At 41.0% G+C, this 24332-nt stretch overlaps 1 protein-coding gene and 1 long non-coding RNA gene across 5 annotated transcripts in view; one reads left to right on the top strand and one right to left on the bottom strand.

Moving 5' to 3' along the window:
• The window catches only part of HSD17B12 (hydroxysteroid 17-beta dehydrogenase 12), a 164056-nt gene extending 152951 nt beyond the window's left edge, over positions 1–11105 (top strand). For all 4 annotated transcript variants that reach the window (XM_032283544.1, XM_032283546.1, XM_032283545.1 and 1 more), the window contains 2 exons: positions 9411–9560; positions 9834–11105. In XM_032283544.1, the coding sequence (XP_032139435.1) occupies positions 9411–9560; positions 9834–9938 (255 nt within the window). In that variant the 3' untranslated portion in view covers positions 9939–11105. The remainder of the gene's footprint in view (positions 1–9410; positions 9561–9833) is intronic.
• LOC116555096 lies at positions 409–23697 on the bottom strand. Its single transcript, XR_004270367.1, has 2 exons — positions 22600–23697; positions 409–776 (listed from the first exon to the last, which is right to left on the bottom strand). It is a non-coding gene; the product is annotated as an uncharacterized LOC116555096 (long non-coding RNA).
• Between the last annotated feature and the right edge of the window lie 635 nt (positions 23698–24332).

The raw sequence follows: 24332 nt of genomic DNA, 5'->3' as shown, positions 1-24332 counted from the left end.
ACAGGCTGGGCACGGTGGCTCACGCCTGAAATCTCAGCATTTTGGGAGGCTGAGGCAGGTAGATCACGAGGCCAGGAGTTCAAGACCAACCAGGCCAAGATGCCGAAACCCCATCTCTACTAAAAATACAAAAATTAGCTGGGCATGGTGGCGGGCGTCTGTAATCCCAGCTACTTGGGAGGCTGAGACAGAATTGTTTGAAGCCGGGAGGCAGAAGTTGCCGTGAGCCAAGATCGTGCCCTGCCCTCCAGCCTGGGCCACAGAGCGAAATTCCGTCTCAAATAAACAAACAAACAAACACACTACACCCACAGTAAGCCCAAAACGAGAGCTATATATCATGTTCCACATTTCTTCAGTCAAGAAATATTTAGAAAGCACCTAATGATCTGGCAAAAGACAGAGCTTCTGCTGTGGTTGAATTTACGTTTTTTGGGAGGGAGACAGAAAACAAATCCGCAAATAAAACAGTTATATACAATGATACGTGCTGAGAAGAAACTAAAGAAGGGTGATATGTTCAAGAACAAGGCAAGTGTAGAGAATGTACCAATCTTGGTGTGAATAACTCCGTCTTCAGTGACATCCTGTTTCTCAAAGAGGTGTTGCTCTGCGCCACGCAGTTTCCTTCCTTTGACCTGGGAGCCCAGGTCTCTGGAAATGATCATAACAAGGAGATCATCTGCCAAGGGATACTGTCCCCTGAAGTTTCCTTTACCAGAAGAAAGGTGAGGATGCAGGTAGAGCCATCTAAACCTAGAGAAGTTTCAGCTGCCCTCAAAATGAAGTGGACTTTTTCATTCTTAGCAGGAGATTACAAAAGAATATGCCATTTACGGCCAGGCGTGGTGGCTCAAGCCTGTAATCCCAGCACTTTGGGAGGCCGAGGCGGGCAGATCACGAGGTCAAGAGATCGAGACCATCCTGGCCAACATGGTGAAACCCCGTCTCTACTAAAAATACAAAAATTAGCTGGGCGTGGTGGTGCGCGCCTGTAGTCCCAGCTACTCAGGAGGCTGAGGCAGGAGAATTGCTTGAACTTGGGAGGCGGAGGTTGCAGTGAGCTGAGATTGAGCCACTACACTCCAGCCTGGCGCCTGATGACAGAGTGAGACTCTGTCTCAAAAAAAAAAAAAAGAATATGCCATTTATGTTTGAACTTATTATCCTGAAGAAATCCTTTCAGGGCCATGCACGCTGACTCATGCCTGTAATCCCAGCATTTGAGAGGCCAAGGCAAAGGGTTGCTTGAGCCCAGGAGTTTAAGACTAGCCTGGGCAACATAGCGAGACCCTGTCTCTACAAAAAATAGAAAAAAAATTGCTGGGCATGGTAGCACATGCCTGTGGTTCCAGCTACTCAGGAAGCTGTAGCAGGAGAATCACTTGAGCCCAGGAGGTTGAAGTTGCAGTGAGCTGTGATTGCGTCACCCCACCCCAGTCTGGGTGATGGATGGCAAAGCAAGACCCTGTCTCTCAAAAAAAAAAAAGGGAAATCCTCTGGGCTCCATCCCCTTGTTACAACCTTCCAGTGCCTTTATCTTGGTGATGAGAATTAGTGGTTTTGTTAACTCAGGCAGAAATATAGTTTTTAATCAGAATAGACTAAATTTGGGTTAATCCGTGAAATTTAGAAAACAAAAGGACAAATTGAGAGAAAACAAAATTTAAGAATTTTTTAGGGCTAGGCGCTGTAGCTCATGCCTGTAATCCCAGCACTTTGGAGGCAGAGGCGGGCAGATCACCTGAGGTCAGGAGTTCGACCAGCCTGGCCAACATGGTGAAACCCATTCTCTACTAAAAATACAAAAAATTAGCCAGGTGTGGTGGCAGGCACCTTTAATCCCAGGTACTAGGGAGGCTGAGGCAGGAGAATGGCTTACACCCGGGAGGCGGAGATTGCAGTGAGCCAAGATTGTGCCATTGTATTCCAGCCTGGGTGACGAGCAAAACTCTGTCTCAAAAAAGAAAAAAAATTCCTCTTTTATATTTTTTGTTATACTGTTTACACTATTTTATTGCTTAGAATATTCATATAGTTCTATTGGGCTTCAAAGAACTAGAAAGCTAAATATTGAGAAATAGCTACTGGGATTATAAATATAAGTCTCCATCCATTCTTCCTGTTAATTGCCAATAACTATGCAAGGAGGTAATAAAGTGTGTCTTTTGTGCATATGGAGTCTAACTAGGGAAAGTTATAAAACAATATAGCCGGGCGCGGTGGCTCACGCCTGTAATCCTAGCACTTTGGGAGGCCGAGGCGGGTGGATCACGAGGTCAAGAGATCGAGACCATCCTGGTCAACATGGTGAAACCCCGTCTCTACTAAAAATACAAAAAATTAGCTGGGCATGGTGGCGCATGCCTGTAATCCCAGCTACTCAGGAGGCTGAGGCAGGAGAATTGCCTGGACCCAGGAGGCGGAGGTTGCGGTGAGCCGAGATCGCGCCATGGCACTCCAGCCTGCGGAACAAGAGCGAAACTCTGTCTCAAAAAAAAAAAAAAAAAATATATATATATATATATATATATATAAATTCCACTGGAAATGTTCATATATGGTCAACTACACCAATTTTGAAAAATGGCTTAAGAATAGTAAAATTAGTCCTGTTGGCATTATTGGACTCAGATCCCATCCAGCCAGTGGAATCTCGATTTTGTCAGTGATAATGTCCTTTCTTCTTGGCCATTTACAACAGGGTTGTTCGATAAGACCTACAAGCTTAGGTCGGTGTGGTACAACCTAGGTCATGTGTGTCCATGAGAACTAAGATACTCAGTTGGTTACCTCAACAGTCAGATATTCCCTATGGAAAATGGCATTCTTTTACCTCTTATTCGATATAAAAAGCCAAGTTCTTCTTTCCAATTCATTCTAAAAATTCTTTCCAAATTCATCCTAAAAATATAAATATTGGAAAAATTAGAAAATAATTGCTGCTGGGTGCAATGGTTCACACCTGTAATCCCAACACTTTGGGAGGCTGGGGTGGGCGGATCACGAGGTCAGGAGTTCAAGACCAGCCTGGCCAATATGGCGAAACGCTGTCTTTACTAAAAATACAAAAATTAGCTGGGTGTGGTGGTGCATGCCTGTAATCCCAGCTACTCAGGAAGCTGTGGCAGGAGAATAGCTTGAACCCAGGGGGCGGAAATTGCAATGAGCCGAGATCGCGCCACTGCACTCTAGCCTGGCGACAGAGCGAGACTCCTTCTCAAAAAAAAAAAAAAAAGCGAAAAGAAAAGAATTGCTAATACATGCTAGAGTTCAAATCCCACCCTCTTTAACTGATAATATTTTATTTATTTCTCATGATAGTATAATATGGAAGATTCTGTAGCCTCTAATTGCAAAACTAAGGCTCAGTCATTGAGTGTTTTGCTCAAGATCACACAACTAGTAGGCAGTCAAGCTGGAATTTGAATTCAAGTTGGTCTGATTTTGACCAATGCTGATTTTTTTTTTCGTGTTACCCTACCACCTCTTTTTTTACATCCCAAACTTAATCCTTTAGGAAATCCTTGCAGCATACCCACTATTTGACCACTTCTCATGACCTCCACTGCTATCACTGTCTGAGCCACCATCTTAGCTTGTCCTGGACATTTTGCAGTATCTTTCTATCTGGCCTTCCTACACCCATCCTGGTTTAACAACCCCTACAGTCTACTCATAGCAGCCAGAGTGATCTCTTCAAAATAAAATCCAGCTGGACACAGTAGCTCACACCTGTAATCCCAACACTTTGGGAGGCTGAGGCGCATAGATTACTTGAGCTCATGAGTTCAAGACCAGCCTGGGCAATATGGTAAAACCCTGTCTCCACAAAAAATACACAAATTAGCCAGCCATGGTGGTGCCTGTTGTCCTCGATACTTGGGAGGCTGAGTGGGGGGATGGCTTGAGCCCAGGAGGTGGAGGTTGCAGTGAGCCAAGATCACACCACTGCGCTCCAGCCTAGGTGACAGAGTGAGACTATCTCAAAAAAAAAAAAAAAAAAAAAAAAAAAAATCCAGTTACTTCATTGCTATGCTAAAAGTTCTTCCACAGCTTCTCATCTCTTTCAGATTGAAGCCATGAGTTCTTATGACCCTCAATGTTCTGGTTTCAGACTTCCATGTTATCAGGTCCCCTTCCCATCTCCCTACTTCTGTGGCCTCCTTGCAATTCTGGAAACACCCTGATGACGCCTTCACCTCAGGGCCTTTGCACTTGTTATATCTTCAGTCTCAAAGGCTCTTCACCCAGATATCCTTTTGGCCAACTCTGTCTCTTCATTCAGATCTTTGCTTATAAGTCACCATATCAAAGGGGCCTTTCTTGAGAACCCAGCTGCAGGCTCAGTCTCCGTCAGCCTTTTTACCCAGGTATTTTTTTTCATCGCCTGCCAATACTGTGCACCTTTTTGTTGTTGTTGTTGTTTGTTTGTTTGTGGTCTGTATTCCCCTACTGAAATGTAAGCTCTGTAAGATTAGGGACTCTGATTCCATTCACAATGAATTTTATTCATTAAATTCCCATTGCCTAAAACATTGTTCTAGTAGGTGCTTAGGAAATAGTTTGGTGTTAAGTGAATGCTTTTTGTGAGATTACACTGTTTTTCTTTTTGTTCCTTGAATGTTAACATACAAATTCCACATCTTTGGAGGCAGGTTATTTATAAGACTATCAGTCAGCCAACATTTATCAAGGATCTTTGTATACAGCGCGATATTTTGAACTTCATTTTGGATTTAGGTGCTAAGATTGACACATATTGTTATTATGGGGCCTTTTTTCATTGCTGTATAACCAGGGATCTCTGCACCATCAGAATGATTCCTTTTTTCCTAACATTTCTAGAAAGTCTAAGGGCTTCTGCCAATTTGGTGATCAAGGGGCTTTATATGGAAAAGCTCATTTCATGGTCTGCAAGTAAAGTAATACACACTCCAAAACTAGAATATATGTGTATAATTATTTAAGTTTTTGTATACCAGATCCTGAAATAGTAGATACAGATTTCAGGAAATGGAGTTGTCTTTATATTCTTCATAGGAACCCCAGTTTCTGCCTTAAGAGTGTTTGCTGGCTACATGGTGGAATTTAATACTCCGTAAAGGCAGATGTGACAATCTCATACTGTGCAAATAGACTAGACCCTGGTGTCTTCTGGGTCTACATTTTCCCAAATCATTGTCATGTGATGTTCTGGTCATTTTTAGATTGATAGTCATGTTTACACAGATGATGACCCCTGAAAGATGCTCTACCATGTTAAGTTCCAAGGCTCAATGCTTCATTCCTGAATACCTGCTATGCAATTTCGGGCATCTTTCATTCCACTACTCCATAGCCATAAGCCTTCTTGTTCTGAATCAAGACCGCCACCCCTGAATTGTACTATGAAGTCCAGTTATCTAAGCAAGCTGCTCTAGTGGGTGGGAAAAAAGATACCAAGTTGTCTTCAGTGATTTTTTTTTTTTTAAATAGGCTGAGCAAGGAAGCACCAACAGCTTTGCTTTATGGCCTAATTAATTATTTGCCATTTGGGAATTCTAAATTTGAAGACCAGGATACTTGCCCACATCTGCAGCTCTCAAGGTCAGGTTGTTTCTGAGCTGGCAATATTTGTTAGCTTGAGCAACTGAAAAATCTGTTCTGCCCACAATTTCCTATAAAAGTATAAGTATCTTCTTGACCTGTTTCTCATAATGTTTTCCTGAATAAGCAGGAGAAATCAATTAATTATCCTTTGTTGGGATTTTATTTAACAGTTTAAGGATGTACTTAGATGGCTTTTTGATAGATCTAAGATTTTTTTTACTTTCACATAACTTGGAATATTTATTTTTAAATTACTGGCAAGTAGCTATATCTGTAAGTATGCCTGTTTAGATAGGTGGTCTTATATATGCTTCAGAATATCTAAAATTTTGACTTAAACGTTCATATTATCAACTTCTTGGTGTAATTAATTTTCTGGATCATAGCAGTGGAAAGAGACCCCAGTTCTGTTCTTCAGTGCTGTCCGTAATGAAGTATCTTTTGCCAACTCATTCAATAGATATTAACTGTGTCCCTGCTACGTACCAAGTACTGTTCTAAAGCATTAAAAATAGAGTGGTGAATATGACCAAGTCTTCATGGAGCTTGTGTTTTGGAAATGGATACCGCCCAGTGATTGGATTCAATTTTCTGTGCCATTTGCCTCCCTCCTGCCACTCTTCACACATTTCCAGCATTTGAACCATACTGAAGTATGCAGTTCTCTGAAAAACATCATGCTCTTCTGTAGTTCCTTTTCTCGATGCCTGCTGTTCCCTTGTTTGTTTACACTCAGGCAAATTCTTGCACTTCATTCAAGAGTTAGCTCAAAAGCTGTTTCATCTTCGAACTCTCCACTAGGCTATGTTAACTGCCTTGATGTTAAACCATTGTGGAAATAAATATCCTTTCCAGAAAAGAATTTACATTTCTTAGCTGGAAAAACATAACCCAACTTGGAATTCTTGAGTTGGCATCTCTTGTCCCCACCCCTTGATCTGGGGGTTCTCTAGACTAGTCTACGGTTTAGCTGCATGATGAGTTGACTTGTGGCACCATCAAGTGGTTGAGTCAGGCAGTGCAACTTAATTCTCCTACAAGATCAAAATAGTCCAATTTATGCCCTGTACATATTAAGGGAGGGAAGAAGATGGCAGGAAGGATGGAAGAAAAGAAGAAAGCATTGTAATACAATTGAGAGATATAATGATTAGACCATCTCTACCTCTAAAAGCTCAAAACCTTATAATACCTTTAGCAGGCTTGTGATCTATATTTGGAATTTTTTTTAATCTTCACTTTTTTGTGACCTTTAAACAACACATAGAGCTGAGAAATGGTTTGCTTATGTTCCTTCATTATGTGAGACCGGGGTATCTGCAGATACTCTCTTTCCTTACTACTCAGCTTTGCTCTGGGAATGACCTTTCCTTTACTGACCCATTGTCAGAGCTTCATTGAACTCTGCATTTCCTACTCAGTCTGTCTGAGATCTCACGGCAACATGTGTGCTCTCATAGACTATATCCTTGTGGCAAATGGTTCTTAAAAGATTTGACAGGCCGTGGTGGCTCACGTCTCTAATCCCAGCACTTTGGGAGGCCGAGGCAGGCAGATCACGAGGTCAGGTGTTAGAGACCAGCCTGGGCAACATGGTGAAATGCTGTCTCTACTACAGATACAAAAAATTAGCCCAGCATGGTGGCAGGCGCCTATAATCCCACCTACTTGGGAGGCTGAGGCAGGAGACTCGCTTGAACCCGGGAGGCAGAGGTTGTGATGAGCTGAGAACGCACCATTGCACTCCAGCCTGGGCAACAGGGCAAGACTCCATCCTAAAAAAAAAAAAAAAAAAAAAGAGAGAGAGAGAAAGATTTGACAAAAAAATTTTTTTTGCTAAGTGAGGGATAAATGTATACTGATAATCCCAATAAACAAATTCTCAAAAATCAAAAGTTACCTAATCAAAGTTGGCTCAAATATTGAAGTACTTCAGTGAAATTAGTTTACTTAGTATGAGTTTGTAGCTGCAGGGACAGGGAAAGAGACAGATGGAGAGTGACAGCAGTTGGGCCCTGGGGTTTTTGGTTCTAATGGGGAGGCTGAGGTTCCATCTAACCTGTAAAGGAGAGTGGGTTGCATTCCTTAACTTATACTTAGGAGTGGGAAAGATGCAAAGCACATACATACACAAAAACCCAGAGACATGGGACCACTCCTGCCAGGTCTCAGCAGGAGATCTTCCAGGTCTCTTTTCAGGAAGAAAATTCATAGAATGAAACAGATCTCAGTTGGGTTTCTACCTCTAGTATAATGAAGTTTTAAGATTTTGACCACCATGTGTTAGAACCATTCCTTTTCTGTAATAGAAGTGTCATTGGGCCAGATGTGCCAGCTCACACCTGTCACCCCAACACTTGAGGAGGCTGAGGTGGAAGGATCACATGAGCCTAGATGTTCGAGACCAGCCTGGGCAACATGGTGAAACCCTGTCTCTACAAAAAATTTAAAAATTAGCTGGGCATGGTGGTGCATGCCCGTAGTCCCAGCTACTCGGAAGGCTGAGACAGGAGGATCATTTGAACCCAAGAGGTCTAGTCTGCAGAACTATGATGATGCCACTGCACTCCAGCCTAAGTGACAGAAAAAAAACCCTGCCTCAAAAAAAAAAAAAAAAAAAGAAAGAAAAGAAGTATCATTGCAATGATACTGCATACATATGAGATAAACAATACATTCGCTCTTTGTTGAACTACCATGCCCAAGTTATTTCAAACTATAGAAGGACCTCTTGTATCATGACTCAGGACTTGTTATAATAAGGTTTCCTTATATTCTGTGTTGAATCACATCCAAAATGCAGCAAGCCTAAGCAATAAGGAACTTAACAGTATTCAAATTCCTCTAAAGGTCGTGTCCAGATCTGTCACCTCACACCCACCTAGTCAGGTGTCTTTTAGTTACCCAAATGGTTTCCATATTGTTGTACTGTGTTCCCCCTAAAAAGCAAAAAGAAAGGGAGGTGGTTCTATCTTATCAATAAAACTCTTTATAAAACTCAGAAGTAGAATGGTAAGAAACTCAGGGAGAAAAGTAGCAGCTGAGAAAATAAGATGTCTATTTTAGTAGGACCAAGCCAATAGAAAAGCTTAATTAGCCATCAATTACAGAGAAAATTGGTATTATCTCTTTAGAAGGATAAAGTATCAAAAATCTCCTACTTGGTGGTTCTGTCACAACATTCAGTTTACTAAGTGTAAAAAGTATCCTATGCTGAATCTGTGCTCTCTAGATTTCTATTTGATGCTTTCCTTTTTAAAGGTTCAAAAAGGGGCCATCCCAGCACTTTGGGAGGCTGAGGCAGGTGGATCACAAGGTCAGGAGTTCAAGACCAGCCTGACCAACATGGTGAAACCCCATCTCTACTAAAAAATACAAAAATTAGCCGGGCGCAGTAGCACACACCTGTAATCCTAGCTTACTCAGGAGGCTGAGGAAGGAGAATTGCTTGAACCTGGGAGGTGGAGGTTGCAGTGAGCTGAGATTATGCCATTGCACTCCAGCCTGGGCGACAGAGCAAGACTCTGTCTCAAAAAAATAAAAAATAATAAAGATTCAAAAAGGTAGATTTCTGCTTATTTTTAATACTTTCTCTGGTCTCAAACTCTGTTTTATTGAGAGATTGATTTGTTACAGTTTTTTTAATGCCATCATGTGCTCTATCAAGTTGGCTTTAGATAGCCACTTCTCTCTTGTTCTCTCTCTCTAAAGATACAGATGCTTCAACCACTAAGAGCAGTCAAGCACCACTGTACATCCTGTGTTTGTGGCCTTACTAATCAATGGCATGTTTTCTGGGGTGGGTGTTACCTTTCTAGAGTGTCCTGCCATACTTCGTAGCTACAAAACTGGCTAAGATCCGAAAGCCAACTTTGAATACGCCCTCTTCGGAGACGTTTGTGAAGTCTGCAATTAAAACAGTAGGCCTGCAATCCCGAACCAATGGATACCTGATCCATGCTGTTATGGTACGTAGATTTTTTGAGTCGCAAATCAGTACTTTCTGGCTTGGGGTTTCTTTCCCATTGAGTTACAGGATAGTATGTAATAGCCTAGCATATATACATTGTCTAAACATACTAACAAGACATATATGTCTTGTTATAATGGCTGTATACCCAAGAATTTAAAAATCTACCTATAAATAAAAACAACACTATAATAAAACATTAAATCATATGCTTCAGTTTAGCCCAAATGATAGGCTGTAATTACATATCTCTCGCATTCTGTTTCCCTAGGGCTTGATCATCTCAGTCCTGCCCTCTTGGTTGTATTTTAAATTTATCATAGATATGAACAAGTCTACAAGGGCTCGCTATCTGAAGAAAATCAAGAAGAACTAAGCATTGATAACTCCGCTATGACTTGGCCACATGCTCTAGCATATGCATCTTCACTGCAAGGCACCCTACTGGTCTTGAAAATCTAAAGTTGTTGTTTCAATAGTTATTAAAATGACTAAATGTTATCTTAAGAAGAAAACAGAAGTTACTTTTAGGGGTTATGACATATATTCTGGATACTACCCGAAGTAATTTTGAAGTTTAATGTAAATGCTCATATCAAATGAATGTAGAACGAATATTGTCAAGAACAGCTAATCGGAAGGAATACTATCATAGCAAATCACAGAATGGTAGACTCAAACACAAAACTCAGCAGTTTTATCTGCTCCAGAATGCCATTGATCATTATTTCTTTATTTTCTCTGAAGCTGATTATAAAAAGTAATGCCTAGCTACTCTTTTGTTTTTGACACTTTGAAGAAATGGAGATTAATTGATTTGATTTGTTTATAAGCAGACATACTGCAATTTACAAAGATCTCTTTAAGATTTTATAAAATTATGTTCCAGTTTGTACATTTATATGGAATTGTTTGTTATCAAGGGTAACTAATGACATAAAAATAATTGTGAAATATGGAGTTATTTCTGACACATGAAACCCACTAAACTATGCTTTCTTGTAATGAATATTTCTTCTCAGTTTAAATGTATGTAAATATCGAAGCTATATGGTATGATTTATAAAGATAAATGGGCCAAAGTGTACACTAGACTGGTACCATCTATGGTACCACTGAAACCCTGACCCAGAAAAGTGGTCTGCTTGGACACCCAGCCTTTTTTGTTTCTGTATTGAATCAATATTGCTCACACATGTGACACAGGCTAGTCCTATAAAAGCAATGACATCATAGAAATGGCATTATACTTTTTAAATTGATACTCTATAAGTAGGTACTGATATAATTAGTTTTAATAAAACATGCTGTAACCATGGTGTACAGCAAAAATACATTTCTTGAAATTAAGGTCATATTTACACTGACTTAATATAAGACTGACTTATATCCTGCTTCATAACTTATATGGAGAACTCACCAAGACAGAATTCAATACTGTGAAATATACAACAAGAAGACTGGCCTTTACCTACCTAGGCTGTGGTTCCTAAGCTCTGAGTTTTAAGCATCAGTAGATTTGTATTAAAAAAAAAAAAAAAAATTGGGGCCTTAGTTTCTGGCTTTTAATTTTGCCGGCTAAGGACATAAAACAAAAACAAACAAAAAACCAAATAACCATCTGTTATCAGCATATGTAAAAGAAATATATTTTAGGCCGGGCGCGGCGGCTCACGCCTGTAATCCCAGCACTTTGGGAGGCCAAGGTGGGTGGATCACAAGGTCAAGAGATCGAGACCATCCTGGTCAAAGTGGTGAAACCCCGTCTCTACTAAAAATACAAAAAATTAGCTGGGCATGGTGGCGCGTGCCTGTAATCCCAGCTACTCAGGAGGCTGAGGCAGGAGAATTGCCTGAACCCAGGAGGCGGAGGTTGCGGTGAGCCAAGATTGCGCCATTGCACTCCAGCCTGGGAAAAAAAAGAAAAACCCCAAATCCTAATTTTAAAAAAAAAAAAAAAGGAAATATATTTATATATTTTAGCCCCTAAAATTAGGAAGAATATAATTTCAGAATAAAGGTTGTCATTTAAATGGAATAAATATAGCTTTATGAAAAACACAGTTGTTTGCCTTTTTTTCCTCTCATTTTATTGTAGAAATGGTGACGCCACAATGACTGGGACAGTATTTTATCTACTTTCACACATTGGGTGGTTGGTTGGCTAGTTTTGGTGTAGTGGTGGTAGATAGAGGAGAGATTTGTTTACAAGTATACAAAATACTTTTTCTTTTATCCCAGTTAGGAAATAGTTGTAGGGTAAGCACAGTGGCTTACACCTATAATCCCAATGTTTTGGGAGGCCAAGGCAGGAGGATTGCTTAAGTCAGGATTTCAAGCCCAGCCTGGGCAACATAGCAAGCTCTTATCTCTACAAAATTTTAAAAAATTTAAAATTAGCCAGATATGGCATTAACACACCTGTAGTCCCAGCTACTTGGAAGGCTGAGGCAGGAGGATTGCCTGAGCCCAGGAATTAGAAGCTACAGTGAACTGTGGACTACCACATGCACTCCAGTCTGCGTGACACAGTGAGACCCAGTCTCAAAAAAAGAAAACAGTTGTAATTCTGGCTAGAAAATCCCTTAGCGGTTTCAAAATTTCTGAGCGGTGGCTTGGCAAGCATCCTCTTGTATCTGACACTCAAGGGTGAACATGATGACATGAAAATGTATTTTTCTGGCTGGGCACATCAAAAGAAAAATATATGTTAAAAGAAAACAGTATACTCCAAACCTTCAAAATAGTGCAGTAAAAGTTTCAGACTTAACTTTGTTGACTTGATTTTATGTTCTAATGCATACCAGATAAGATTTGAATACAGGTGGGCCAGGCGCGGTGGCTCACGCCTATAATCCCAGCACTTTGGGAGGCTGAGGTGGGCAGATCATGACGTGAGGAATTCGAGACCAGCCTGGCCAACATGGTGAAACCCCATCTCTAAAAAGAATACAAAAATTAGCTGGGCACAGTGGTGTGTGTCTGTAGTCCCAGCTACTTGGGAGGCTGAGGCAGGGGAATCACTTGAACCCAGGAAGTGGAGGTTGCAGTGAGCCGAGATTGCACCACTGTACTCCAGCCTGAGCGACATGAGTGAGACTCCATCTCAAAAAAAAAAAAAAAGATTTGAACACAGAAAGACTAGACAAGAAAATCACTTCTCCATTCTTGGTTATATTTCATTATCCATACATTACTAAAATCAGTTTGTTACAAGTATTTTACCTGGGATTCTTGCATGTGTCTGAAATTGGCCTGCAGTCTGCCTTTCTTACACTCTTTTGGTCAGGTTATGGTGTCAAGATTATAAATCCATTAAATGAATTGAAAAGAGTTGCCTATTTTCCTGTTCTCCGTAAGGATTTGTAAAAGATTGGAGTGATCTGTTTGTTAAAAGTTTATAAAGCTGTCTGGCCTTAGTATTTGTTGGTGGGAAGACTTTTAACCACTGATTATATTTCTTTCAGTGTAATTAAACTATTCAGGAATTCTATTGTTTTCTTGTCAATTTTGACAAAAGAAATCCAAGCATTTGCCCATTTTACGGTATATTAGCATAAAGTAGCTCAAGGAATTTTCTTATTTCTAAACCTCTTCTGGATACATATACTTCCTTTTCTGATATTTGTATCTTCTCACTTTCTTTTCCTTGGCCATTTTACCAGAAGTTTGTCTATTTTCTTAATTTTTTTAAAGAAACAACCTTAGCTTTATTCATTTCTCTGCCCTTCTTGTTTATGTTCTGCTTTCTGATGGTTTGTTCTGTTGTTTTTCTCATTTCATAAATTGGACATTTAACTCACTCATGTTCAAGGTTTTTCCCATTTTCAGTATCTGAGTTTATTTGAATTACCTCCTTTGCTTCACCCCATGAATGAGTACATGCATGTATACAAATATGTATAGGTACACATTTTTATTGCTTTTCCATGTGTATCTTTACATTATGATGTATTTGACCTGTTAATTATTTTAAAGTGTTTTTAAATGCACAGACTTAAGAATTTTATAAATGTATTTCTTTTTCAAAAAAATTGTATTAATATCACTGTTAATAAGACAATTTTATATTTTGTGAATCCTGATAAAATGTGCTGAAGATACATTAATTATGTGATATTCCTGCCAAAAATGTGTAACATGAACATATTGGAGAGAAATATCAGAAAAAGCTAACCTGAGGAATATCCTACAAAATTACCAGCCTGTACTTGTCAAAAATTTCAGGTTAAAGGAGAGTAAAGGGTTGTGGGAACTACATGCAGCTCATGTTTCTAGATTGGATCCTGATCAGGAAAGCATTTTTTAAACTTTTGCTCTGTCAGACATTTTTGAGACAATTGGTAAAATTTGAGTAAGGTCTGTAAATTATGAATAGCATTATATCAGTGTGACTTCCTGATTTTGATAATAACGTCATGGTTACTTGAGGAAAAAGTCCTTGCTTTTTAGGAACTACACACTGGAGCATTTAGGGTTAATGGAATATTGTATATACAACTGAATCTCAAAAGGTTCTGGAAAAATGATATATATATATAAAGAAAATGGTAGAGTAAATGTGGTAAGATGTTAACCTTTGGAATTTAAGTGATAAGGATACTTTGTACTGTTTCACAGATTTACTGTAAATCTGGAATTATTTCAGAATAGAAAGTTTAAACATAGCTTTTGTTGTTGGTTCTAACTAATTGCATGTGGTCAAAGAACATGTGAGTATGATAAAGCTTGGGCAAATTATAACCTTTCTCTGCCTCAGCTTTGCCATCTGAAAAATGGAAATAATAGCACCTAGGTCAGATTGTTTGAGAGTAAGTTAAGACATTTAAAGAAATGAGAATTCATCCAGGCACAAAGTATCTAGATATATGTTGTATTTAGGCTGAATAATGGCCCCCAAGACATCAGGTTTTAATCCAGTGAACCCCATATTACCTTACATGGAAATGAGGTCTTTGCAGATGTGATTAAATTGGGGATCTTGGCTGGGCGTGGTGGCTCACGCCTGTAATCCCAGCACTTTGAGAGGCCAAGGTGGGTGGATCACAAGGTCAGGAGTGGTCCGCTTGACCTATATGGAAAAACCCCATCTCTAAAAAAAATAGGAAAATTAGCCCAGCATGGTAGTGGGCACCTGCAGTCCCAGCTACTCAGGAGGCTGAGGCAGGAGAATCACTTGTACCCGGGAGGCGGAGGTTGCAGTGAGCTGAGATCGCACCACTGCACTCCAGCCTGGGCGACAGAGCAACACTCCATCTCAAAAATAAATAAATAAATAAAAATAAAAACAAATTGGGAGTCCTGAGATGGGGAGATTTTCTTGGATTATCTAGATTGGTCCTAAATGCAGTCACACATGTCTTTAATCAGGCAGAGAGATTGCAGACAGAAGAGGAGAAGGCAATGTGAGCATGAAGGCAGAGACTGGAGTGAGGCAGCCACAAAAAACGGCAGGCATCAAGGAACAGATTCTCTCCTAGAAATTCTGGAGTATGAAGCATCCCATCAACAATTTGATTTTGGTGTCGTGATACTTATATTGCACTTCTGGCCTCCAGGAAACTGTGAGAATAAATTTCTGTTATCTTAAACCACTGAGTTTGTGATAATTTGTTCCAGCCGCCCTAGGAAACACAAATGTATATTGCATTACCTATTAGAGGTTTTGTTTGTTTGTTTAGCATCAGGGTCTCCCTCTGTTGCCTAGACTGGAGTCCAGTGGCGTGACCATGGCTCATTGTAGCCTCGAACTCCTGGGCTTTTGCAAGTGATCCTCCCTCTTCAGCCTCCTGAGTAGCTGGGACTACAGGCACTGGCTTTTTAATTTTTATTTTTAAAGATGAGGGTCTCAGTATGTTGTCCAAGCTGGTCTCCAACACCTGGCCTCTTTCAGTCATCCTGCCTCAGCCTCCCAGCTAGCTAGGATTCCAGGGATGAGTCACTAGGCCTAGCTAGAAATTTTTTGAGACTTGTATGTCCAGGTATGGCGAGTTTTTAAAGTGTTTCACATTTGCTTCCTAATTGTTCTTCTTCTTCTTCTTCGTCTTTTCTTCTTTTTTTTTTTTTTTTTTTTTTTGAGACTGGTCTTATTCTGTCCCCCAAACTGGAGTACAATGGCATGATCTTGGCTCACTGCAGCCTCAACCTCCTGGGCTCAAGCAATCCTCCCACCTCAGCCTCCTGAGTACCTGGGTATGTTGCCCAAGCTGGTCTGGAACTCTTGGGCTTAAATGATCCTCCAGTCTTGGCCCCTCAAAGTGTTGGGATTACAGTTGTAAGCCAAGGCACCTAGCCTCTAATTGTTGTTTTCTACATACGTGGCAATGCTCGTTAATTGGGTCGTTCAAATCTTTCATATCTTTACTAACTCTTGTCTGACCTATTAATAATTGATAAAGGTATTTTGAATTCTCTCACTGTAATAGATTTGCCAGTTTCTCCTGTTTTGTCAGTTTTAACTTTATACATTCTATTGAGTAAATAAAGTTTAGAATGCATGTGTTGTCCTGGTGAGTTGAACTCTTCTTGTTATGTAGTGATTTCCTTATTGCTAATGCTTTTTGTCTTAGCAAAAAAAAAAAAAAATCTGTTTTCTGTGATCTCAATATAGCATTAGTTGGTATGTAGTGTGTATCTTTTGATCCCTTTACCTCCTATCTTGCTACATGTTGATGGTTTCGTTTTATCTAAGTCAAACCTAGATGTTGGTTTTTCACTTGGCCATCTATCCTTTAGTAAACAAATTTATTCTGTTTACATTTATTGTAATTCCTAAAACATGAAAATTCCTCTCATGTGGTTTCTACCTACTTGTGTCTCTTTTGTGCATTTTCCCATCACTTCCTGATTGGCTGTTTGGTTTTATTATTATTCTATTTCTCCCTCTGTATTAGGTTTGAAGTTTTATTTTTCTTGTGTTTACTCCTGAACTTTTAAAATGCATACTCAATACAATCTAAAGTTATCTGGTATCATAACACCTTCTTTAATAATAATGGACTTTGGAACATTGTAAGCCTGATCAACCCTTTCCCTACTTACATGTTAGGCCAGCATTCTAACTTCCGATTTTTAAAACTCCATAAGTTAGACATTTTTATTATCTTATACACACATCTTTGTATAAAATAAATTATCACCTGTTTATCAATTTCCTTATATACCGCTACTTCTTGCATCTCAGATATTCTGGTGCATAGCATACTTTGACATCACCTTTTTTCTTTTTTGGTGCTGAATAAAATGGTGGTGTGATTTAGCATTGATGGCATCTTTAAGTTAATGAAACGCTGGATCATATTACTGACTTCTGGCTTCCATTATTGGTTTTCGGAAATCAGTATGGCACTTTTTTTTAATAGGTGATCTATCTCTGGCCTCTTTTATGATGCCTTTGACTTGGTGTTCTTTAGTTTCCTGCTGAGGTGTCTAAGTGTGGAACTCTATTTATCCTACCGGTTTACAGTATGCTCCTTGTATCTATGAATTCATGTCTTCTGTCGTTTCTGAAAAATCATCAGGCATTATCTCATTGTCTCTATCTGAGACTGAAGTTACAAGTTTCAAACCTTCATTCTGTTTTTTCTTTCTTTCTTTCTTTTTTGAGAAAGCATCTTGCTCTGTCACCCAGGCTAGAGTGCAGTGGCGCAATCTCGGCTCACTGCAACCTCCACCTCCCAGGTTCAAGCGATTCTTCTGCCTCAGCCTACTGAATAGCTAGGACTACAGGCACCAGCCACCATGCCTGGCTAATTTTTGTAATTTTTTTTAGTAGAGGTAGGGTTTCACAATGTTGGCCAGGCTGGTCACGAACTCCTGACCTCAAATGATCCACCTGCCTCAGCTTCTCAAAGGGTTGTGATTACAGGTATGAGCCACTGCACCTGCCCATTCTGTCTTTTAATCTCACATTCATACTTCCCATCCTTGTCTCCCTGAGCCACATGCTGCATAATTTCTTCATATCTATATTCCATTTCTCTAACTGTTCACATTTTATCTGCTGGTTGAAACTATTCACTGTGATTTTAATTTAAAAATTTTTTCATTTTAAAAAGTTCTATTTGGGGCCAGACACAGTTGCTCATGCCTGTAATCCCAGCCCTTTGGGAGGCCAAGGTGGGAAGATTCCTTGAGGCCACGTGTTCAAGAACAGCATGGGCAACAAAGTAAGACCCGCCCCCATCTCTTCAAAAAAATCAAAAAGTTGGCCAGATGTGGTAGTGTTCGCCTATCGTCCCAGCTACTTGGGAGCCTAAGGCAGGAGGATCACTTGAGCCCAGGAGGTTGAGGCTGCAGTGAGCTATGCTTGCACCACTGCACTTCAGCCTGGGCAACAGAGTGAGACCCTGTCTTGGGGGGGAAAAACATCTGTTTGGTTCTCATTTTAACCTGCCTGATCAGTCCTAATAGTTGTTTTATTACTTGCTCATCTTTAAAATTCAGTGCTAAAAGTTTACCAAAGTGTAATACACTGATATTTTATGGTCTGTATCTGGTGATACCAATATCTTAAATTCTTAGGAGCCTAAATCCATCTTGTTTGTATTTCTGGTGGCTCTCACTCAAAGTGCTTTACTTTTCTTCTTTGTTTGGGATTTTAATTTTCATTTTTTAAGACAGGGTCATGCTCTGTTGCCCAGGCCTGAGTGCAGTGGCACAGTCACGGCTCACTGCAGCCTTGATCTCCTGGGCTCAAGCAGTCCTCCACCTCTCAGCCTCCCAAGTAGCACAGTGCTGGCCACAGTCAATACTCAATATATGTAGATTAAATGAATGAATCAATGTATGGGTGAATCTTCATACAGTCCAACAGACGAGGAAAACTAAGTAACTTGTTTAAAGTGACTCACCAAGGGAGTAGTAAAGCTAAGATTTGAATCAAGTCTTGTGTGTGACATCATAGTTCATACACTCAAAACGATGCCATTCCCATGGTTCTGGGGACTCAGTGGCTCTACAGAGGAATCTGCTAAGCTATCTAGATAAAGCCACCAGGAATGCTTAATAACCCAGGGGCTGCTGGATTATACTGCTACCAACTCTTCTCTTCTGAAGTCACTCAAAGATACCAGCTATGAGGTCCCAAGAAATGGCTCATATGTCACTTTAGGAATAGTCTTATCTTTCCTAACTTGGCTTTCATTCTGGCATGTATTTGCAGAGAAGTGGCACATGGCATCATGTGGCATTGTGGTTCAGTCTTCTTTGTAAAACTGGTTTAATAATAATAACGCCTGTGTAATTGGGCTCTGAAAAGTAGATCAGTGTAGGCACGTAAGTGATTGGAACAGCACTTGGCATGTAGGAAGCACTCAAGAAATGTTAACTAATGTTATTATTTACTATGAATTAGAAATAAGAATGTGTATATGTTGCCGGCTATTTTTAGGGGTAATGTAACTATCAGAATATCTTGGAGCTGTCTGAATGCTACACACTTTAAAAGCTTGACATCATTCCCTATACTCCATAATGACTTTACTAATGACTATAACCTCTAGTGATCTCTTGTTCCCCAGATTTTTGTCTTCTCTCCATAATTTCACATCCAATTACACTGTTTTTTAATTGTGTGTCACACAGTTTACCCTGTGGTTCACTGGAAGGATATTTTACCTCCTGCAGCATCTACAATCATGCTGGGCATTGAACAGAAGGCATTCCTGTCTGGAGTCTAGGGAAGTGTCCTTTACCTCTCAACGTTGTTGAAAGTTGGCAGAGACCTGAAAGCCTCATAGCAAACATGCTGCAGGGTTGGCAGGTTCCCTTCCCACCCTCCTCCCTCAAGCTGGGAACTGCTAAACCTTTGGCAGTGAGACATGGGCTGGGAATTTCTCTATGCAACACCTTCACTGAGAGCTATTAGCATGATGTGCCATTATTTTCCTTGGGTTGGATTTTCTCAGGAATACAGCAGCAGGTGCTCCACAAGCTGCACATGATTGAAACAGGGAATGTTTGGCAAGAGCCTGGTGTGAAAATCGGCAACTGAAAATAGGCTACAGGGTGTAGCTCACTCAGAATCACTGTTAAGAGCTAGCAGCGCTTAAAGCATCTATCAGTTTTGCCATCCAGGGGATGAGATAACTGTTGAGTGGAAAGTGATCACCTGCGGAAAACAGGCAGATGGAAAGGGTACAGAGAATGGTGCAGGTACCGGCAAAATGGAACGAAACATTGTTAAAAATGCACACTGCTGCCAGGCTCAGTGGCTCACGCCTGTAATCCTAACACTTTGGGAGGCCAAGGCCGGCAGATCACCTGAAATCAGGAGTTCAAGACTAGCCTGGGCAACACAGTGAAACCCGTCTCTACAAAAATACAAAAAAATTAGCCAGTTGTGGCGTTTGGAGGCTGAGGCAGGATAATTGCTTGAACCCGGAGGTGAAGGTCGCAGTGAGCCGAGATCGCGCCACTGCACTCCAGCCTGGGAGACAGAGTGAGACTCCGTCTCAAAAAAAAAAAAAAAAAAAAAGTACATTGCTGGGCCCTGCCCCAGACCTACTAACCAAGAATCCTAATGGGCTCCCGGAATGTGCATTTTTACAGGATCCCGTAGTGATTCTCATGCAGTTGCCCTTTCAACCGCATGCTGAGAAATGGTGGCTTCAAAGCAGGAAGCAAGGCAACCAGCAACATCTACTTTATGAGGGCAGTCTCAGGTGAGGACAAACAAGAGGGAGCAAGCGACACAAGAGCTATGGGCCGGGACAGCCAGGACCCAACTCAGAGGCAAATCAGTGATGTACAGAGGCCAATCCTGGGCCAGGCAGTTCGCCTTTGCTTTCAACCCCTGATGCCACATTCCCACTGTAACCATCAGGACTCAATCAGGAGACAGAAACTACATAATTACTTGAACAGGAAAGAAAGAGGCGGTGGCTCATGCATATAATCCCAGCACTGTGGGAGGTCAAGGCAGATGGATCACTTGAGATTAGGAGTTCAAGACCAGCCTGGTCAACATGGCAAAACTCTGTCTCTACTAAAAATACAAAAATTAGCTGGGTGTGGTGGTACACATCTGTAATCCCAGCTACTCGAGAGGCTGAGACGGGAGAATCACTTGAATTTGAGAGGTGGAGCCAAGATCACACCACTGCACACCAGCCTGCCTATATTAACCATAATAAGAGGTTACCAACAAAGGGAGTAAGAGAACTCTAAGAACACAAGAGTAAACCAAAAAGTATCTGAGAAGAGTCTCCATCAATTTAGATGTTTACTTTCGCCAAGGTTAAGAAAATGTCTGGACGAAAAGAACGTGGAATCACAGAAAGTCTGTGGTCTCTGCCTTTCTCCAAAGATGATTTTGAAAGCTTTAATATTTAAAGGGGAAAAGTGGGGTGGAGGGGAAAGAGAGAGGGTCTGGTGATCCACATGATACTAGAAAAAAGGAGCAGGTAGGAGAATAGTCAATTACGTATTCATCTCACATCCAGTAAACTGGCATTTTACATTAGAAAGGGTAAACATAGAGGAGCTACCCATGGAAATATTTAACCTTGATCGCTAGTTCTCTGTTTGGGAACAAAAGCAAAGGCAGCTTCTTGCATGACTCAGCTTTGAGTTTAATTTTTCCTTTTGGCAGAGTGAATTAGGGTCCTGAGATTTTATTTTCCTTTCACATGGGCGTAACAGATGTAGAGAGAAGCCTCTACCTCTAGTTTGAGGCAGAACAGCGAGGAAGGAAAAACTCTGGAACAGCTCCCATCTATCAGGGTTAAGGAGCCAAACCTCACTGGAGGAGAATGGCGGCATTTTGCTGGATGGCGAAGTTTGCTGGGTGTTGTGCCAAGAACACTCACTGTGGTGCTGGGAAGCTGCCCGGGGGAGGCGCCAAGCTCTGCTGGCCATGGTGCACGGCAGGGTTGGCTGAAAAGATGTGTTTGTGTCTTAGGGCTGCCATAACAAATTACCACAAATGGGATGGCTTAAAACAACAAAATTTCATCCTCTCACAGTTCTGCAGACCAAAAGTCCCAAATCAAGGTACTGGCAGGGATACCCTCCCTCTACAGGCTCCAGGGGAGGATCCTACCCCTTTTTCCAGCTCTGATGGCTCCAGACATTCCTTGGTTTGTGGCAACATCCCTCCAAGCTCTGATAACCACCTTCACATGGCGTCCTCTCCTGTCTTTCTCTGTCCCTCTGTCTCCAAATCTCCCTCTCCTTGTAAGGACAGCAGTCACTGGATTCAGACCTATCCTAATCCAGTCTGCCCTCAACTTAACTTGATTGCATCTGGAAAGACCCTATATTCCAAATAAGATCACGTTCACAGGTTTTGAGTGGACGTAAATTTGGTGGTGGATATTATTCAACCTGGCACAGAGGAACACACAGGAACCATGAAAAAGAGCCTGTTCCTCTTTTATAAGGGCTAATTAAAAAAAAAATTTAAGAGCCCCTTCCTCCTTCAGGGTGCCTTCAGGACTATTGACTAATGAAGCTCACTATTGGGTTGGCTAGCAAGGGAGAAACGTTCCAGTACAACACGCAGGCAACCAAGGGTGGGTTTGGAGCTGAGCGGTAATAAGGATTGACAATTCACAGAGTCCACTCCTTCAGTTACTCGTTTCCATATGCACCACCCTTCTACACACATTTGAACTTCTGTGGGATCAACACAATGCCTCTGTTTCCAGCTAACAAGGTACAGCTCTCCTTCACAGAAGTGAAGGCGCTCTCACTGCTTCCCCCCAAATGAAATGCCAAGTCACCAGACCTACCACTGACCATATTAAATACTCTTCAAATTCAATCATAATCCTACCGAATGTCCTGCTACCTAGAAACTAAAGTGTAAAAGTAAACTCCAGCTACATGCGTATAAAATAGTGGAGAGAAGAGAGAAGAAGAACATCATTTTCATATACAAAGGCACATACATGTAACTAGCAGAGAAAAAACATACAAAGAGCATACAGTCTTTGTTTCTGTTACTGGTTATGACGTCACAGGTGGCTTCGTCCACCACTTCTTCCCTATTTCCCTTGCCCTTAGCCAGAACCCCAGTTCACTGATTTCTTTACCTGATGGTACAACACAAATCTTCATTCTTAATCCAAGTTATTAATCATTCTGTTGTTTTGTTGTTGCTGCTTTTGTAGTTTTCTTTGTTTTTTTACTGGACACAAAGTACCAAGAGGCACCTGAGAAAATCCTTTTGGTTCCAGACACAGTCCTTGTGTAAGCATTCCCACGCGGAGGAAGCAGACCTTCAAACCAGCACAGCTCAGTGTTGCTGGGACAAGAGGCAAGTAGGTTAATAATTATATTACTGAAAGGGGTCCCTCTCATTTTCACCCTTCATTCCCAACGTCATGTATTCTGGTTAAGGGAGAAAGAGCACCATATTCTGATCCCTGATTCAAAGCATAAACTGCATCCAGTAATACAGAACTCTACCTTTTCAGGGACTGTCTCCCGACTGGGACCATAATTAAGTCTTCAGTAAGCCATTTCATCTTTCAATGAGCCAAACTGTTTCCAATGAGTGAGAAGTTAAGCCCATTGATGTACTTCCTTTGCTATGAAATGAATTCCTTGATCAGGGAGTACCATGAAGGGGAATAAGACATTTGGTGAGTCCACTGATGGTGGCACTAGCCAAAGCCGCACACAAGGAAGATAAGTAAATCCATATCCAGAATATGAGCATATTCCAGTGAAGATGAAACTCTATGCTCTCTATGACGGAAAACGTCCAATGTAATCAAACTGCTACAAGTGGTTGGTCACCCAATGAATGGTGACATATGGAGGGCTCAGTATTGGTCTTGGCTATTTGTAGGTTAGGTATGCAGAAGTAGCATTAGCCAGGTCAGCTTTGGGAAAAGGAAGTCCATGTCATTGAGCCCATGCATATCCTCCCTCCCTGCCACCATGACTACTTTGTTCATGGGCCTATTGGCCCACGGCATTACAGTTATGAGCCACCACATCTAGCTAACACATGTATTACTAAAAACACTTTCTACTTTCTGTTCATCATATCCAATCAGCATAATATCAACGTTATTGTTGACTAGTGTGATGTTTTATAGAATGTCAGGATGAGAGGTGGACCTGTAGTATGACAGCAGAATTGAGGTATCTCCGACGCAAGACTATGAGAGTATACTGTTGGCCCTGCCAGACAAAGGTAGAATGTTTCTTCTTCTTTTTTTTTTTTTTTTTTTTTTTTTGAGACAGAGTCTCACTCTCTCACCCAGGCCGGAGTGCAGTGGCACAATCTCGGCTCACTGCAACCTCCACCTCCCTGGTTCAAGTGATCTTTCTGCCTCAGCCTCCTGAGTAGCATGTACCACCACGCTTGGCTAATTTTTTGTATTTTTAATAGAGATGGGGTTTCACTATGTTGGCCAGGCTAGTCTTGAACTCCTGACCTCAGGTGATCTGCCCGCTTTGGCCTCCCAAAGTGCTAGGATTACAGACATAAGCCACTGTGCCCAGCCAAGGCAGAATGCTTTTTGTAAGTTAACATGGAGAAAAAGGCATGAGTCAGGTCAAGAGCTGCACACTAAAGGCAAAAGGTTATGTTAACTGCCTCAGTAAAGATAGCACATGTGGAACAGCAGCTGCATTGGACTCAAGGAGTAACTACCTGATTAAATTTACAACAGCCAAGTCATTCTCCAAGATCCATTTGACTTCTGCACAGGCCAACAGTAAATTAAATGAGAATGAGAATGTGATAGAATTATCATCTGATTCTTTCAAGTCTTTGATTGCGCCATTAATCTTTGCAATTCCTCCAGGAACG

This window comes from Sapajus apella, unplaced genomic scaffold (genome assembly GCF_009761245.1).
Source record: "Sapajus apella isolate SASKATOON/1434 unplaced genomic scaffold, GSC_monkey_1.0 scaffold14, whole genome shotgun sequence".
Lineage (NCBI taxonomy): Eukaryota > Metazoa > Chordata > Mammalia > Primates > Cebidae > Sapajus > Sapajus apella.
Note: the sequence above shows the minus strand (reverse complement) of the source record. Positions and strands in the feature narration are given on the sequence as shown.